The sequence below is a fragment of the Hetaerina americana genome, unplaced genomic scaffold, assembly GCF_022747635.1.
Source record: "Hetaerina americana unplaced genomic scaffold, ioHetAmer1.1.p SCAF_1, whole genome shotgun sequence".
In the NCBI taxonomy this organism is placed as follows: Eukaryota; Metazoa; Arthropoda; class Insecta; order Odonata; family Calopterygidae; genus Hetaerina; species Hetaerina americana.
In genome coordinates, this window is record NW_027286069.1 from 85,106,401 (window position 1) to 85,125,175 (window position 18,775).

Here is an 18,775-nt window from a genome sequence, read left to right on the forward strand (position 1 = left end):
GTGCGGATATTTTGGCTACATTAACGAATTACGAATACGAATTATGCCACCCCGAATTCATAGGAATGATCTACAACTTGAAATCCGTAATATTCTTAATTCCGTCAAAATTTTATAACTGATATATAATAATTACTCACAGCTAAAATTCGTCAACAACCAGATTTTATATGTTACAAGGATGGGAAAACTATTTCTATTGAAAGTTTTGTGATTTCCTGTTGTAATGATTCTCTATTTCTTTCTAATTTGGCCAAAAACATTTCGGGTTTCATTCCGCGTTTTACACCGAGAATGTTTATTCTCGAATTCATTCTCCGTGGAATGGAATGGTCGGGTGGCCACTCGTCTCCCGCATCCGGTTCTGGGGTCAACTTTCCCCGAACTCACGGAAAACGTTTCGCGGTGAAGCCCTTTACTCACGACGATTTACTGCTACGAGCAACATTTTTTCTGCGTGTTTCAGGTAACTTATCTGTAATTTATTATCCGTTACAGTTACATTCACTTATCCAAAAACGAAGTGCGTATATTTGCGTAGCAGTAAGGTTGCATAAAAATGTTTTAAATTTAACATTTGACAGTAAATAAAGGCAGTCGGGGGTTTGGTGATCAAATCTAAATGGATTGTGTTGGAAAGTTCACCTTTGGCCTTTCATCTCCTCGTAGAAATACGTAATTTATTTTCTTTACGAAGCAGTTCTTGAGGGAAATGACCTGTAACTCACCCGATTAAAATTGGAGTAATTTTGATCATACGATTCATGTTCTATTCTTTTATCGAATCACCGTTACTTAACCCTGTAAATGAGAAATAACTTTTGATAGTTCATTTATCCTTTTTATTACATGTGCATCACAAATATTTGTTTCGATAGTGATTTATAATATGAAGATATGCTCTTGACTAGTCACTTCTTTATTTTACTTCAATTACATTCTTGAATTTTCGTTAAAAAGGGAGGAATTGTAAGTTAGTTATTCATTTAATTTTGAGGACTAGTAAATCTCCGATTAAGTTAGTCAATTACAGTTCCTTTTTATGTCATACCTTCTAAAACCTGGGCTATGATAGGATATTAGTGGGGCATTCTAATTAATTAGCATTAGTTATTGGACCGCTATCTTACTCATCGACTCATCTCCACTGATCAGTTGGAAATTGCGCAACTTCTCTCCTCTCGGTTGGTGGCACCCATACTGTAAATACGTACGTATAATTGGTATCAAAAGGAACCTTGCGCGGTCCAAGGTCAGCCATGAAAATAGCAATCCTGTAAACCTTGAAATCTGTTGCCCTCCTTCAAAAAATATCTTTTCAATGAGTACTTGTGTTTACCAGGTTTCGTTTCTTCACGCATAGGTCGGTATTCGGTAACGTAGTTTTTATTCGATTCGAGGCCAGTTAAACTATAATAAATGATGTATATACATATACCTTATTATAAATAATCAATTTCTCCTGCCCTCATTATTCCGAATGTCATAGGTTGTTCGTGGTATACTTAAGAATTATTTTCTAAGAATGTGAATCTCATTATACCGTTCAATTGAACTGGTGGCTGGTCATAACTGTTAAAATCCAAAGTTGAAATTTCACCTTTATTCTTTTGCGTTTTCGCTCAGTGCATTATGGGTGCTGTGATAAACGGTGGACAAAAGAAACTGTCAGGATTCTAAAATGAACATCCTTCGATGAAATATCAATCATATGAAAGCTTATCAAACATAAGTTTGAAACAAATTTCAAAATGTTCAATTAAATGATCGTCCATACTGATGGTTTCCTTAGAAGCGGCGTGCTTATTTTTCCTTCCTTTACCCAAGCGATTTGGGGAAAGTTTCGGAATCAGCCTATGGAGGCAAATATATTTCTGACTTAAGACTATTAGGAATATTGGAGTACCTGTAGAAATCATTGCAGGAGAAAGTGGCAACGAATTCCGATCAAAGGAGGTTTTGCAAAAAAACTTTCGAAAAGGGGCGAATAATTGAAGCTAGCGGAACTTAAAGAAAACGTTGTATAGATCCTCTGGTTACCTACCAGCTAAACATTCTGTTGCTCTAAGTGATATCTATGGAGCCGATATATGTAGTAGATACCTGCCTATCATAAAGTTGTATCCTATTAAAGGTGTCCCAGGAGAGAATCTTGTCCCTGCTTGTAGTTCAACGACCTTGGCTTAGTCTTGATATCAGCACTAACCGAAGGAGTGATATAATTTTCTACCATCTGCATAAGGGGAAGCCTCTTTTCCAGAACTTTCTCTTTCATCTCGAGTGAAAGAAAAGCATTAGACTTTGATGGGACTAAGTGAAAGTGATGCTTGGGTATTCCTTCAACGCTGTTCATAATTCTTCTGGTTTCATTTTTCGTTACACAATAGAAAAGAATTATGTAAATACTTGATATATATTATTTGCCATTGAAGCATCTTGTTTTCTTTTGTAGCTTGTTGTTTAATGGTCCTCAATAAACTGAGGGTATCACGCAAAATGCTAAGATGTGGGTTATCCAAAATTGGATGGTTTTACTAGGCAGGTAAAAAAGTAAAAATATTGTTCTCCAAACTAGTCTGTTAATGTCGTGACACATGAAAATTTATCACCTCGGAGGCTCATATGTATGTTGCGTTGTATCGGAAAGCCTTTTTTTATTTGAATGTTGGCATTAAAGTGCCGCTGTAGAAGTCGTAGTTGGGTAATAATGAATTTAAAAGTTTAATGTGGCTCTAAATCTTCCGAAAGCAATGGTAAATTTATTAACTTTTAATTCATAACACTTTAAAAAATGCCTACTACTGCCCCCTGAAAAACCAAATTGGTTTTAGGGTTTTTTTACGTAATGTGAACGCGTAAAACTCGGGTGTCATAAATAAGACCACCACACCTGTTGCGCAAAGATTTGACATGCCATTGAGACATACTATTTTATATCCTAGGTTTTATGTGTGGGTAATATGTGGCGTAATTTTTCGCATTATAATACATTCAAACTTCATCTTATTGCAAATAATTAAATTATCTCGGTTATTCAGAAATCATCTTCAAGTTTGGTGGACGTACTGGTCCGGTGAGTAGGGCGCTAGGGTACTGACCGGAGGGCCCTGGTTCCATTCCAGGTCCACCCAAGCTATGTGATTTTTCAGGCACCAGATTTACCTGGGAAACCATAAGTGGCGCAGAGAAAGGAATTAGTCCTTCCCTACTCCGTTATGTAAATATTACTCACGAGGTCTATCCTCACCTATAAAAGGTTAACTGTGGTTTTTCTACCAGGTTTAATTAATTGAATTGTGTGCTGGTTTTTTGGTGGAAAGTAATAAATCTATGGAAAATCATTGCAAATTTCGCACAATGGAATATCGAAGAAGTTAATAAAATACATATCTGTCCTATGGATAGCAGGATAATTAAATTTCTTGAATTTTGTTGATAGAACTAGAAATAAAGTGGAAAAAATAAAATGCTATGTAAAAATGTTTTCAATTTATTTCTTTAAACACGATGCTTGTTTCGACGCATCATCTACTCTGGAAACACTTGTCTCTAAACATTAACTTTAAAATTATTGCTTGCTAAATGTTTTTTTATTTCCATATTAAGATGGAAATTAGCTAAGCTAAAGGTTCTACAGTAAAAGCTAGCATTGTAAGTTGTTGATAAGTGCTCTCATTGAAATAATTTTTATATGAAATATAATAGACCCTGGTTTTAGACATGCATGATAGAGGCTATTTTAAACAAGGAATTCGCGAAAAATTTGTTTAAATTGTCATTTATTTTGTTTCGCCTTTTGTAACCTGAAATTTTTCGTATATATCCTCTCTTTTACTCCACTAATGGATGCGAGAGATGCTGAATTCTAAAAATGAGTGATAGTGGCGACGGATGGTGAATGGTCGCGGATTCTTCAGCGATTAGTACCGGTTCGGTAGAGTTATTTCGTCAATGGCAATGGAATATGAGCCGCTTTCATAAATTTCTTTTCCGTTTGATTTATGCAAAACTGCACAACCATCGCCATCACATCACATTGATAGATTCGAGTACGCGGAAGTTGGTCCGCGTGTCTTCGGTGTAAATCTGTGCGTGTTATTCTGAGGAACTTCTGCAAACCAAGGGCGAATTGTGTATCTCCATTCCTCATTCTCTTATTCATATCAGTTGGTACATAGAAAGGAATTGTCATCGCTCAATTGCCCAATTGTACACGCATTTACTCACGCAGAAGGATCACGTGTGAGGTGGTTTCTCCCGTCACAGCTAATGAACATAGGTTGATGGCCTCGGCTGTCATGATTTTATCATTTGATCGAGCTGGAATTACATGAATTTGGGTTACAGTGTCTTTCCAGGAGCGGAATCTGAGTCAAGTGTCCCGCATGTCCCACAGGTAGCTGTGCTCAGTATTATAGCTTCGAATTAATTTAAAGGACCACAGAGGTTGTGCATGGCGAAATTCATAATAATAATCATCAAATTGGAAATCGTAATGAAGAAATGGGACCATCTCCATGAAGACTCGGTTCTATTATCGGATAGTCGATAGAGAATACGACCGGATGGTTGTTTGAAATCCATATTTGTGTTGACTAACTAGTTTTTCTTCGTGTTTCTTAACCCAAACAATTTGCCTTGCATTAGTCAGCATTAGTGTCAAGTTTACACAAAAGAGGCAGGGATGGCGTGGCTGTAATTTTCCTCTGTTATAGTTTTGTCTCTTTCTCATTCTACTAAAGTCCATCGTGGGGTAATTAATGGGTTCACTATAGATACTGCGCCTGGAGGAAATCCCCTTCATTTGATACCTGCACTTAGTTAAGCCACAAAATTAGTTTAAATTTATTTTTGTGTGGTCTTTAACTTTCGGAATTGAATAAAGGAGTGCGACAAACGATTTCTTTCACAGTGTTAGGTAGTACAGATATAATCCCCTCGGTAGTGATATAATCCCTCCTAGAAATGACGGGCGTTAGTAAACCAAGAAAGTAGTCATCTAGAAAAAGGACTGTAGAGAATTGCAAGTACATTATAATTTAACCAACATTTTTGTTTGGTCACAGATTTCAAGAAGTTTCTCAAGTTACGAGCCTGTTCAAGGTTTTCGTACTAGCATTCAGTGCTCTTAGAATATCATGTCATCTAAAAATACCTTAGACAATGGGATGTACCCAGTGAATGCCCCTTGATTATCTTCACTCCAAAATAGACGAATTTTCGACAGTTCGCAAGGGAGGCATCAAGTAAATACTCGTACGTACTTGATTTCAATTACACTCATTTCGAAAATTTTAATTGCAATGTTGTTTTGTCATTGGCTCTTATTAATGCTCAAAACGGTGTAAGGGAGCATTTCAAAGATACGATTTTTTTAGAGCACCATTTGGAAAAAATAAAAAAAAATCAGAAGGAAAACTTCGTATTTGAATACACTATCAATAGATACTGGGAACATTTCAGTTGCTAAAATTCTCTTAAAACAAAATAATTAGTTAAAAACTTATGGGAACATTAATTCATTTTTATTCACTACAGCGAAATCTATCGTGTTAATATTAAGAAAAAATAATTTTGTTCTTTCAATATGATGTTCAGTATATTGCATCAGTATACCTAATAAAAAGCACGCTGGATTGGTTCATTGGTTTTAAAAAGGATATATTTTAAATACGACATTCAAGTTAATGATAGTTTTTGTGGTTGTACTGGATACAAGGTTTGTATAAAACGTATCAGGAAAGGTTTTTGGAAAATTAAATTTATTTCAGATATTCCTACAAAGTCTCAAAATTCTTCAGAGTACAATCCTTAAGCGACGACACACTTTAGTCTGCGCGTGTCTGCAAACAACTGCGAAGTGTCTGCGTGCAGGCTTCTTTCACAGCACTTAGGGCCTCATGGTGGTGCTATTTGAGGGATGATTTCACTTTCGGGAATAGGTAATAGTTGCTGGGGCCAAGTCGTGACTGCAAGGGGGTTGGGGAATCGTCGGGTAGTCAGTTACCATGGAGCAGGTGTGGCTGGGTCCCTTCGGGACGAGAATGACTCAGATCTTTCGCATCGACAAATTTTCTGTGATAATAGTGTGCAAGTGTCATCTTATCAATGCCAATACGGTCTGTAATCATATGCACACTTAACCCACGGTCTGAATTCAGCACTTCACACACACGTTGCACGCTGTCATCGGTTCTTGACTTCGACGGCCGTCCAGTGAGGGGCTCGTTCTTCGCACTCTGTCGGCCATATTTGAAGTGCTTGTTCCACTTAAAAACTGCAATTAGTAACATGTTTTCATCCATGAACACTTGGTGTATAATTCGCCACATGTCCGTATCCGATTTCCCCAGTCCCACACAAAATTTGATACAGCAACGGTGCTAGGGCAATATTCAATGAACAATTGAACGGCGCACCGCTGTTCAATCGTTCGCTGCATTTTGCGCATGTACCAAGGACCCGACAGGGGTCAACTAAAAACACGATCTAGTCTAAACGAACGCTCGCTGGCGATTGGGGCGTGTTGAACATAAGACCCACCAACACCGAACCTGCGCGGTGCGAACACGCTGCGGCTTACTCACGTGAGGAAAAAATTGTTCCCGATACTTTCAAACCTTGCATCTTGAATAAACTATAAATTGCTGATATTTCCCGGTAAGACTGATATAATGATCCATAAAATTTGATTCAAAATATTTCATAACGATGTTTAAAAAATACAATCTATATTAATTAATTAACTCTTAAGAACAAGAATCATTTTCTCTCCCTTATCTTTCGAGACTAGGATAGACGTAAACAGCAAAATTAACGGCTCATATAAATGAAGACCAAAATTGTTTGAAATGAAGTAGTTTTATGCTACTAATTTGACGTACTCGATATTGATTTATAAAACCACCTTCAAGCGTCAAGCTTTCCTGCATTTATTTTTATTTAGAGTTGCGTTATTCGACCATGTTTTATTTCCATACCAATGTTTTCTGTCGCTTCAGTTTTCCTTCGGGGTCGTGAATCCGAAAGAGTTAGCTTCAAGGATTAAACTGTATTGAAAGAATATATTCCACATCATCATTGATTTCAAGGGTAGTGAAGAAGCTTTTCTTACAAAAATATATTAGGTATACCTATACTAACATTAGGTAATAGATAATATGAAGATTATCTGCTAGTTTTGCTCGAATAGACAAGTATAACTGGGATTGAAAAGTCCAGAGCTACGGCCTTGATAAAAAATAGTGAGAAATACTGTAAAAATAAATTTATTGGCAAATATACAACATTTTCGTGAAGTCTTAAAGCTTAAGAGGACGAATTGCTTGCGCTATTCAACCGTGGTAGTATCCTCCGTGTCCGAAGGCGAGTCCTGGGGCGGCGTATCCCAGGGGAGCGGCGACCTTAGCGACGACCGGAGCGACGGCCTTGACGACGGCGGGCTGGCGGTGGACGACGGCGTTGAATCCGTTGACGGGGTCGGCGGTGTAGTCGACCTGACGGTGGGTGCCGTCGGGCTCGACGAGACTGTAAGATCCCTGGACGACGTCTCCGTCGCGGGTCTCCTGCTGGGCCTTGTTGTCACCGGTGTGGGCGTCGGCGACGCTGTAGGCGAAGGAGTACTGGGGATGGGGGTCGTAGTAGTCGGGTGCGGCGACGACGGCCTTGGCGACGGGTGCGGCGACGACGGCCTTAGCGACGGGTGCAGCATAGGCGAAGGGGCGGGCGTAAGCAGGGGCAGCGTAGGCAGGAGCGGCGTAGGCAGGAGCGGCGTAAGCGAGGGGCCTGGCGTATGCGCGGGCATAGGCGGGGGCAGCGTAGCCTAGGGGCCTGGCGTATCCGTGGTAGGCGGCGGGTGCAGCATATCGGGCCACGGTGGGGGCCACGACGGCGGGGGCGCCGAGGTATCCGGCGTTGGCGACGGCCACGAGGGCGGCGAGGACGACAAACTGTTGTTGGAAGAAATTGCAGGACATGTAGACACGGAAATTATCCATACTGACGACACCGTGAATTTTATCGAAGTTGCAAGGGAACTAGACGTTTATTATTTACCGAACTTAAACTGAACCATTCCTGCAGTAACAAATATTCTTTTTAGTTCCTAATATTGTCATAAGATGTCACGAAAATACGCAGGAATGTATTAATTTAGGATTATCATATTTGATACGAAATTTTATATTGGATTTTACTCCACCGTCACCTGTTGGGAGAGTGTTGATCATCGTACTAAATGTATGATACGAAGACTTTCCAACGCAAACAGGTATGATGAATTTGCACCTGTATCTGGATCTTAATTGGTTCGTACGGTTTGTGTAGGCTATATTGACTTGCCCTCTCGACCCTAAACTGAAATCCGGAATAGATTGGAGCGCCTTGAGGCAAAGTTGATTTGTATCAATGGTGACTTAGTTACGCAGTGCCTGTCTTGCCTTAATTTATATATATATATATATATATATATATATATATATATATATATATATATATATAATTGATAGTGATAAAAATCCTCTTTCTTTCTTTTAATATTTGCGCACTTTACAAATGTTGATAATTTAGTGAATTTGATTTATTTTAAGCTTGTCTTGGTATTGATTTAAACACGCTTTAATGATTAGCGAACGATTGCTGTAGGTTGTATGTTATTTAACTGCGCAATCTCAGGTAATTTCTGTAGGGTGTCGCATGGAGAAAGTTCCCCAAAATAGCCTATTTCCAGATCCTGCGACCGAAGGAGCGCTTTGATTCACTTACCTTGAGTGCCATTTCGTACTGTGATCTGATCTCAACACGGGTCCACCACCCCTTTATATACCTATGCAGTTGGAAACTTGGTAGGCATATGTAATGGGTGACCATTGGATATTTTTTTCCGTGTTGCAACTCCGTCTTTTTCTCCCAGTGTTCCGCAGAGCTAAATTTTCTGCCCCTTTCTCTTCGAGCTACGCCCCCGTCAACCTTCCGCAACACCCCCCACTTCTTCCAGCCTTTTTCCTCACGCCTTGAAAGTCCACGCCCGAGATTAGGTATACACACTCGCATGTCTCCAAACTGTTTTCTCTCCAGCCTTCCTGCTTTTTCCCGTAATTCGCCTCGAGCCATAAAGGGTGAGCAGGGAACTTAAATTCCTTTCTGTCAGGCATGAATTGATTCGAGTAAATCGGGATAAAAATATTGAATTACCAACCCTCTCTCGTCTTATCATTGGCTTCATTAATAAATTTCTATTGTTTATATGTATTATACAATATATATTTTTCCAACTGATCCGTGGATGATGTTAAAGTAACCTTTGATTTTAATTATAATATAATTTAAATTATATTTCTGCTGTCTTGATTTGCAGGACAATATTTACGTATGTTCAGCGACACAGTTTCTAGCATTACGACTTGGGATACCACATACATTTACCCTAAGCCAAAGAGTTGTTAAATATTTGCGTATTTATTTAAATTTATTTCAGCTATAACATTGTGTGTGTGTATATACATATATATATATATATATATATATATATATATATATATATATATATATATATATATATATATATTATATATATATATATATATTTATATATTATATATATATATATATATATATATATATATATATATTATATATATATATATATATATATATATATATATATTATATACACACACATATATATGTATATATATATATATATATATATATATATATATATATATATATATATATATTATATACACACATACATATATATGTGTATATATATATATATATAATATGTGTGTGTATGTACACACAGATACATAATTTCACATTTCTGAAGAATATAAAAAGGTGCCATTCAGCATATGCTTATAATCAAGAAATTAAGAAAGTGAATATTTCAAAAGTTATTATTTAATGATTTCTCTCTGGGGTAATAATTTTGATGTATCTTAAATTATAAAATATAACATTTCATATGCCAGGAATGAAGATTGTTGGCTGGACGCGGAAAAATTATTATTAGCGTATTGTTGATTATTTCTGTACGTAGGTTGTTATCATGCTTACTTTTAGTAAAAGTAGGTACAGTAGTTAGACCAATCCGTAAAAATATATAGATTCAGGAGCTGTTGTTTAAATTTGGTTATTTTACTGGAGTGAGTTTCATTAAGTTGAAGCTATATATATATATATATATATATATATATATATATATATATATATATATATATATATATATATATAATATATATATATATATATATTGTTTAGAGCTGTATTTTGAAATATTGTCTAATTAACATAAGCTGGTACCAGTTCCTGATAAAAGACTTTCGTTAAAATTATTTAATGATAAGTACTGAATAATTTTTCATATTCACTAATAAAGAAGGTTGTAGCTAAAATATTGCCTGCATCGTAACATCCGCAGCTCTTAGTATCGTCATGCTCTTATAGACACGACAGTTTATTTGCTACCCATTCCAGTATCCATTTTATAATTGTTGGGACATAATTCATTTTTAATAACAAGATTTGACTGTGTGGTGGGTACGTGATAATATAATTATGATAACCTGTTTCTCGCCTCCTTATGCCTAAAATGCGTTACAAATTGGAAGTTTAAGAAACCATTGAATTAGCCTTGAAACATCATTGAAAAATTTAGTGTGACGTGAATACTCTCCAATAATAGATAGATGTAAAGAGTGACTTCTGAATCAAGTCACATTCTTCAATATAGATGGATTTCGCTTGTGGTCAGTATGCGTCTCGTCTGAACAAAGGTGGAAAAATTTGTCGAATGAAGTTAATTGATTTATGGCTACGCACCATACTTAAAATAGTCTATTAATTTGAGAATTGAATTTAATTTTATGGAATGTCTGATTTTAAAATACGCATATTATAGTCATACATATGTATATACTTTTCTCATTAGTCAATATTCATTTTTACTGTGAATTTATTTATATGGTCATTTGCATGATGAAACAAGTATTTTACCTCATATTTGAAAGCATTCTCGCTGCCGATGTAGTGCATTTTTACGCTATTATCTGCAGGTTAGCTTCCTAGTTCTCTGTAATCTCCCGGTAAACCGGAAGTCCATTGTTTGTTCCGAGTTCAGTTCAGGATGTTATTGTGGTAGTAAGAAATGTTTAGAATTTATTTAAAATTTTAGTGAATAAATGAAGGCGTATCTTATGCTTACACGATCTGTTGGAAACACAAATGATTAATTCATGAAAACGCCTCCTGGATTGCCGCAAAATTGCATTCTTAGATACAAAAGGCAGGCCACTCAAGTCTTTATAGTGTATTGAGCGGTAAATGTATTCGACGTTTAATTAACTCTAATCGCTCCTATGTTCTGACCTCGATATGTGATGTAACCAGAACAAGAAAATTCGTTGAATTCCTTTTTTTAGGAAATTGGCCCCGCCCATGCGAGGCCATAAATTTTCTACCGCGCATATTTTATTCACAAGTATTTGCCTCTGATCTTTTTTTCGATAACTTTTTTATTTTTTTGAAGTATAATTATTCGATTTTGATAAATATTTTTCTGTCATTGTTGTAATTTGTAATTGTAGTAACAATGTACCGACGAGTAATTTGCCTTAGATCAAATGTATGAAGGAAAGCCGTATATTTTATTTTTATGCCATTAAAGATAGCACTATTTGTCATTTCAAATTTATTCAGTTAAAAAATTGTAAAAAGGAATATAAATATACATAGTGTGGCAGCTTAACTTGCTGATTTGAAGAGGATCCCAATTCAATACAGCATATTCAGCTGCCACACCCTGTAATATCCTGATTACTCGTTTCAAATATATTTTTGAGAGATGCTGATTTTTTTAATAGACCTAGGAGTTTCTGTGATTAACGTTAATGAGAAAGCATTTAATTGTAACTTATATGTTAAAATGGTATTAAGGTCATTACTTAAAAAAATGACTAATGCATCCCTAAAAATGGTATTATGGTACAAAAATAATATGCCTATATGATGCCCAACTCTCCATTGCAATTGATAGGCAAGTTGAGATTGTAAATTTACTAATATTAACGTAATCAGAGAGAAGTTAAGTTGATTTAGGGGTCAAGAAGCTATCTTATTGCTTTGAATAATGCATGTAGGCATAACTTTTGATTTACTAAATAAATAGGGGAATTATTTTTTTTCACATGTTTACCTCTGCATTTTTTAAAGTTTTTTTTCAAATTAGACTAAATGTGAAACATAAGGTTTTGAGTTAATCAGCAATATAGAACCTATTCCTTGTTTAACATTGTTTTCATTGTTGACTGGGTTCATAAAATGGGCGACGGTTTTATGGTATTATATCACTTGTACTCTGTAATACTCCGCTTAAATCACCTGGTGATATGAATTAGTAAAACTGCTTAATATCACCCGGTTTCCTCAAAATTTTTAGAGATGGCAGATTTAAAAGATTACATTACAATAATTCGCTTAATTTATTTAAAAATTTAGCCGATTTCAAGTGAAAACTTGAGATTTAGTAATAAAAAGGTGAACTGTAGAGCTTTGTATCAAACTTTTTACGCAGTTTGTTAGCAATACAAATACGGTTTTCGATTAACACCGCTTAATAGTAATTTAATGATATTCGTAAAGTGACAAATGATTTAGCATGTAGAATTTTGCATTTGCTTGCTTATTTAAGGACATATTTTAACATTGTTGTCCCCGATATAGCTTGTTAAACTTAACATTAACTTGTTGCTCATCATTGCTGATCATTTTCTTGTAAAAGGTCATGATTTTATTTAATTGTACCCGTTATATACTCTTTTGACTGATGAGTGGAGTATTTTGCGAATTAAAAAAATGCAATTTAATTTTTATAAAGTATTTAAACCGTAAAAAAAAATATTTTCTGTTGCCTGCTCTGACACGCTGCACGTCTTTTTGAACTTGCGTGGTGTCTAAATTTATCTTGCGTTGAATGGTTTTCGGTAAACTAAGCGCTTGAATTCTAGCAAAGTGCTATGTAACTACTGAAGTTACAACATGCACCAAGTTATGCGGAAGGACCCCGCATTATGGTGGAAAGATTCGATTTTGTAATCCGTTGCGGAAACTGACTGCATGTAGGCGACCCTCCACACTCCTCGGGCCGAGATGCCGTCGTGGTTGCATAAAATCAGGATATCCTCGAGCTATTGGCGTTCATTGGTAGTGTGTGGCAGTGTTCTTTATCACTTATAGCATCTGAATAGAGAAAGTAACACTGCACGTTTTATACGTTCCTTGACCCATCGAAACTGACGAGAGAGTTACCATGATAAGATTTATTCTTTGAATGTTGATCGCAAGTATGTAAATGCTTTGAGGCTATTGTCACGCCTGTGCGTGGAATAATTTCCGCTTTTCAGGTCTTAGTAAGTGTTTTGAATGCATTCCTAATTTTTTGTGTAAATAATACCTCTTTCTGATCTATGCATTTCCATTATGAATTTAAATTAATGTAGTTGACCTGACTTTATGTATTACAAATATTAGTAATTCTTCATCATCATTTCTGCAGTCCAATTTCAGTTTATTTTTACTTTAGGTCGTTAACTTTACGTTAAGTCTATCAAAATGAACGTATTTCAGCTGAGAGTTGGACGATTCAGAGGATTTGAACGAAAATTGGTTGGCTATTGGCAGAAACATTTCAACTGAAGTTTAACTTCGAGGTAATACTTTATTATGACATTTACTGAAATGCTATAAGTTCATAATGGTTAGTTAATGGAAGATTAAATTGAAAGAGAGTTAAATGAGAGTTGTTCAAGAGTTACTATACGAGTCAAAAGCATATTGCTATAAGCTTTTGAATTTAATTGCCTTGCATTTGATCTTCAGCTAAAAAGCTTTAAATTTAGTATAGTTTTATCATGGTTTTCACTCTCTGTTTTGACTTCAGTTCCTTCTGTCGCTGATGTATGGAGTAAGTTACCATTTTGAACTTATGTCAAAGATCAAAATTTCTGATGATTCCAACCCTATTCAAGGTTGTGAACCTCTAAAAAGATAGCTATTATAAATCCTTGGAGGTGTAGCTCAAGTTTAGTTTTCCTCCACAATTCAACAATTTCAGAGGGTAAAAATCATTCGCCATGATCCGATCCGAACCCGAATCTCTCGATGTCCGGTCGAGTGCTTTAGACACTTAATCTGAGGTGTCCTCTTAAACACTGACATTTTTGGGGCTTTAAAAGAACAAGATGTTGTGACGAAATACCTTACATACAATGTGAAAGGCATACGTAGTCGTGCGCGATGCGCCGCAGTCAACGAGGTTAAAGCCAACACTGGGATGTTTTACCTTTGGCAAATTCTAAGAAACTGCTTGAGATGCTGCAACAGTAACTTTTCTGGCTTAACGATAGCTTAACTGGCTAAAGCGCTTGGACATTGAGGGATCCGGGTTCAAATCCCGGTCAAGGGGAATGATTTTTATGCTCTGAAATTGTTGCATTGCAATGCAGACTTAGCTGATGACTTAGTTAAAAATTACTGTTGCGGCATCTCCCGCAGCTTCTAGGAATTTACTCAAAAGATTATTTCCATATTAATCTTTGATTCTTAATCTTTTCCTAAGGTTTCTTTTACGCATACTTACACACACACACATGTATATAAAAACCATAAACACAGTAATCAACCCGAAGGTCGGTTTGGTAGGTGATGGTAGAGTTCACCCAGTACTAAACCCGACGGCGTGTGGAATTCACACGTCAGGGTAGGGGGGGCAATTCCTTTCCCTGTGCCGGTTATGGTTTCCCAGGAAGTTATGGTACCCGAAAAATCACATAGCTTGAGTAGAGCTGCAGGTGCGCAGAGAGGCTTGCCCGAGAATCGAACCCGGGCCCTCCGGTCACTAGTCCAACGCTCTACCCCCTGGACTACCGCGACCAAAATATATATATATATATATATATATATATATTTATTTATTTATTTATACATATGAGTCAATTGACGAACTGTAGACAGACTCGTATAGTCGTGGGTACTACGTATTTGTTTTTACAACTACGCTATTAAAATCCATTAAAACAGTGTTGATAAAATATGATGCTTAGTCTTTTGATCGCGAAACTCGCTTGTTTTTTTTCAGTTTAATGTCAAATTTAGTCATTGAGCCGCATGTGATTAATAATTATAAAAGATTAATGACGTATTTGTAGCTATGTTAATGGAGGCATAAAAATGCAACAGTATACTTTTTCAAACTAATTTTATCGAACTTTGATTCATTTGATGAATTTTCTCATGCGTTGGTGTTTTTGTAGGACTGTAAAATTACCAATAATTTAATTCCCCAAGACATTATTTCCATATTTTTCTTTGATGTGGGACCTAATCCTAATGCTCATGTCACTTAATCATGTTTTCGTTAATTATTTTTAGAAATGAACATTAGTAAAGAGTATAAACTTAGCCACATGAACCCAGATGTAATCACCGGCATTTTTCGTACCGTATTGCGGCAAATAATTACACAACAGAAAATTCTATTTTCATTCGAGAACCCAAGTTGAACATTGATAGTATGACCCCCTTTGAATGTTTTCCACTATCTGTTTACTGTTTAATTTTATCAGTTTTAAATGTTGTTTAACTTTGTGCTGTTCAGGTTCTTAATTATGATTTCTGTATCGATGTGTTAAGATTTTGAAGTATAGTTTGCCGTAGACCATTTCAGATCATGTCTCATGCTCTGACGGTGTTTTCAGCATTGGCCTCCGATACGTCCCATTTTAATTAGGCACTTCATGAATATTAATTTTTAGGTTTTAAGGTTGTAATTGTTCATCTATCGAAAATGGCTCTTTAGGGTTCCATTCCCTTATGACTTTAAAATGAACATTATACAAAGGAGCTCTCAACGCTAAACGTGCCGGGTTATTGATATTTTTTTTTAATTTTGTCACCATTCACGCATTCAGTCGTATCAGCAGAAAATGTTTAGTGCTTTTCCTCACGGTTTATTGAAAGTTTTAGAATTTGTTGGATACATGGGTAATCCAATCCAATAGTTATGGTTGTTTGTTAAAAATAAGTTCCAGGTTTTCGATTGTATTTGCGGACGTTTATTTTAAACTTTGTACAACATCGGTGTAGGTCAGCGGAATGTTGACGCTGAGGAGATTTGATCGAAGAAGATTGAAGTTTTTGAAACTTTTTGGTGACTGATAAGGGCAAACCTCATGCTTTTCACTTGATGACATTGGAATACAAATCTTTTCAGTAGCCAACGTGTCATCAGATACATGCCGGCCGAAACCGGTTGTGCTCAAGTATTTTAATTACGGAAAGCTTGAGGTTTGCTCTCTTCAGTCACTTTTTAATGGCATCATGTCGCTGCTTAACCGTAGTACGGCCTGGCGTGACCGTAAGCTAGTCCATGAGCTCCGTAGGCGAGGGGTGCGGCGACCTTAGCGACGACTGGTGCGGCGACGGCGGCCTTGACGACAGCCGGGCCACGGTGGACGACGGCGTTGAATCCGTTGACGGGGTCGGCGGTGTAGTCGACCTGACGGTGGGTGCCGTCGGGTTCGACGAGGCTGTAAGATCCCTGGACGACGTCTCCGCTGCGGCTCTCGTGCTGGCTCTTGGAGTCTCCAGTGTAGGCGTCAGCGACGCTGTATGAGAAGCTGTACTGAGGGTTGGGGTCGTAGTAGTCAGGTGCGGCGACGACGGCCTTGGCAACGGGTGCAGCGTAGGCGAGTGGCCGGGCATAGGCGCCGTGGGCCACGACGGCGGGGGCGCCGAGGTAACCGGCGTTGGCGACGGCCAAGAGGGCTGCTAAGATGACGAACTGAGGACAGAAATTGGAGAAATGTGGTTGAAATCGGAGGCATTCGTAAAAATAATTATATCGTGAGTACAAGGTAATGCGTCTACTAAATTCGCTGCGGGGGTCCTGCTCAGAATATGCAAATACTTTAGGACGTTTTTACCGATAATACTCGGAACGATTTTCCGTTAAATCTAGGATTTCAAAGGAAACGAACGTAATGATCCGTGCTTCTATCTCACGTTTTAAAGTGGCTGCGTTAGCAAATGAAATTCTGCAAAAGTTCTTAGTACACTTTTTAGATCCATAGAAGCCGAAAGTCCTTGAGTTAGTTGGGGAAATATTCACTGAATGTTATCCATTTAGCTCACTCGATAGTATCGTGTTAAAATCACAGTGCAAAATCCATTGAAGTGCAGTCAGTCCCGTCTCTAATGCTGTCTTACCTTGAATGCCATTTCGATGTGTGCTGCCATTGCATTGGACACCGGGCTTTATATACAGTTCTCGATCGCTATTAGAGAGGTGTTGGCGATTTTACCCCATTATGCAACGGAGACCCCCTCTTTGGTCCCCGGGAACTCCTCCCTTATTTTCCCCGCATCCCTTTCCATCCTTTTTCCCTTTTGTACGCCCATTATTTTGAATCTCCACTGCCCACCTTTCACCATTCACTGCATTTAGAGTCTGGCCCCACGCCACCCTGCATTCCGTTTTAGTCTGACCTTTTCTAAGCCGTGTGTTTGTCGTAGTGTGATATTCCACAATATGTCTTAATTGGTACGTGTTGCTATAAAGCTTTAGTCTTGATTGGTTTAGTATTTAGGAATATTTGGTCATACTAATTTTTTCTGTAGTCTCCAAATGCAGCACTTATCTTATTAGTCGTTTTTAGATAAGTTAGCGCTGATAATAATTTTATACTGTATTTTTTGAAGATTTTTCCTTCAATTGTGATTAACTGGAGCGTAGCGCAAATGATTCGACTACACATTTGTATAACCTTATTTTCAGTCGAAGTGAGATTGTTTTGGAAAAGTTTTTTGCTTCAATTTCGGGCATTTTATGACACAGCTGGGACCAAGTTTTCTTGGCTCCATCCCAAGCGTCGCTAGCGCGATTGATTCAGCCATTCTGTCTACCTACCAGTTTGCATGTAAGTATTCATCTCTCAATATAAGCGGCTGCACAGAGTGACTTCGTTCCGGGAAATATATTAAGAGCATTGAAATCCCCCCAAAGTGTAATTTTATAAAATCGGATGCAACTCTACTGTTCAGTTTTTAGGCGTAACATTGCTTCTACATGTATGCTGTCTATCTCCTTTAATGTTATTTTGTAGCGTTCGGCGTAAATTTGAGTGTTATGCTTCAGCTGTACCATTAAGTTTTTCTTGCTGGCCCACTTACTTATGCCTATTTTTTGTGGCTAATTGTTGTTGTAATTGTGAAAACATGTTCCCTTTTAGTATAAATTTGTGTACAACACTGGAGTGTAGTTAGTGGGAATAGGTCTAATGAGTTTTAGTTATTACCGATATTAATGCACCTGTGTGAGATAATAATATATTCAAATTTTTTCCCACAATATTTAATAAAAATACCATCTATTTAAAAAAAATATATTTTTGATAATGAATTTTATAATGGCTGTTCCTCTACTGTCTAGGTTAAGGAAAAAATGAATCAATGACTTTATTCACAGTAGTCTACCGTTTAAGGTAGATTTATGTTGGACACAGAGACTAATCACTGCTACGTCATTAAGCCTTTTCGAACAGGACAAAAATACCATGAAATCTTACATTGCAATAAAACATTCCTTAACTCCAATTTCCTTCGACCTTCCCTCGTTTCGTTGAGGTTTCCCTCCCTCAACGACGCTTACAGGGCATTCTCCTCTTACGAGTGTTCAAAACCCTGTTGTCGCCCAGTTTTCTCCACATCGACCTCTGCT

General features: G+C 37.1%; 1 protein-coding gene across 1 annotated transcript; it reads right to left on the reverse strand.

Annotated features, from left to right (window-relative positions):
* Positions 1 to 7,320: 7,320 nt before the first annotated feature.
* Positions 7,321 to 17,277, reverse strand: LOC139688053 (cuticle protein 19.8-like). Its single transcript, XM_071585506.1, has 4 exons — positions 17,266 to 17,277; positions 16,393 to 16,840; positions 11,207 to 11,211; positions 7,321 to 7,949 (listed from the first exon to the last, which is right to left on the reverse strand). The coding sequence occupies exons 1-4, from the start codon at positions 17,275 to 17,277 to the stop codon at positions 7,335 to 7,337; spliced, it is 1,080 nt and encodes a 359-aa protein (XP_071441607.1). The 3' UTR covers positions 7,321 to 7,334.
* Between the last annotated feature and the right edge of the window lie 1,498 nt (positions 17,278 to 18,775).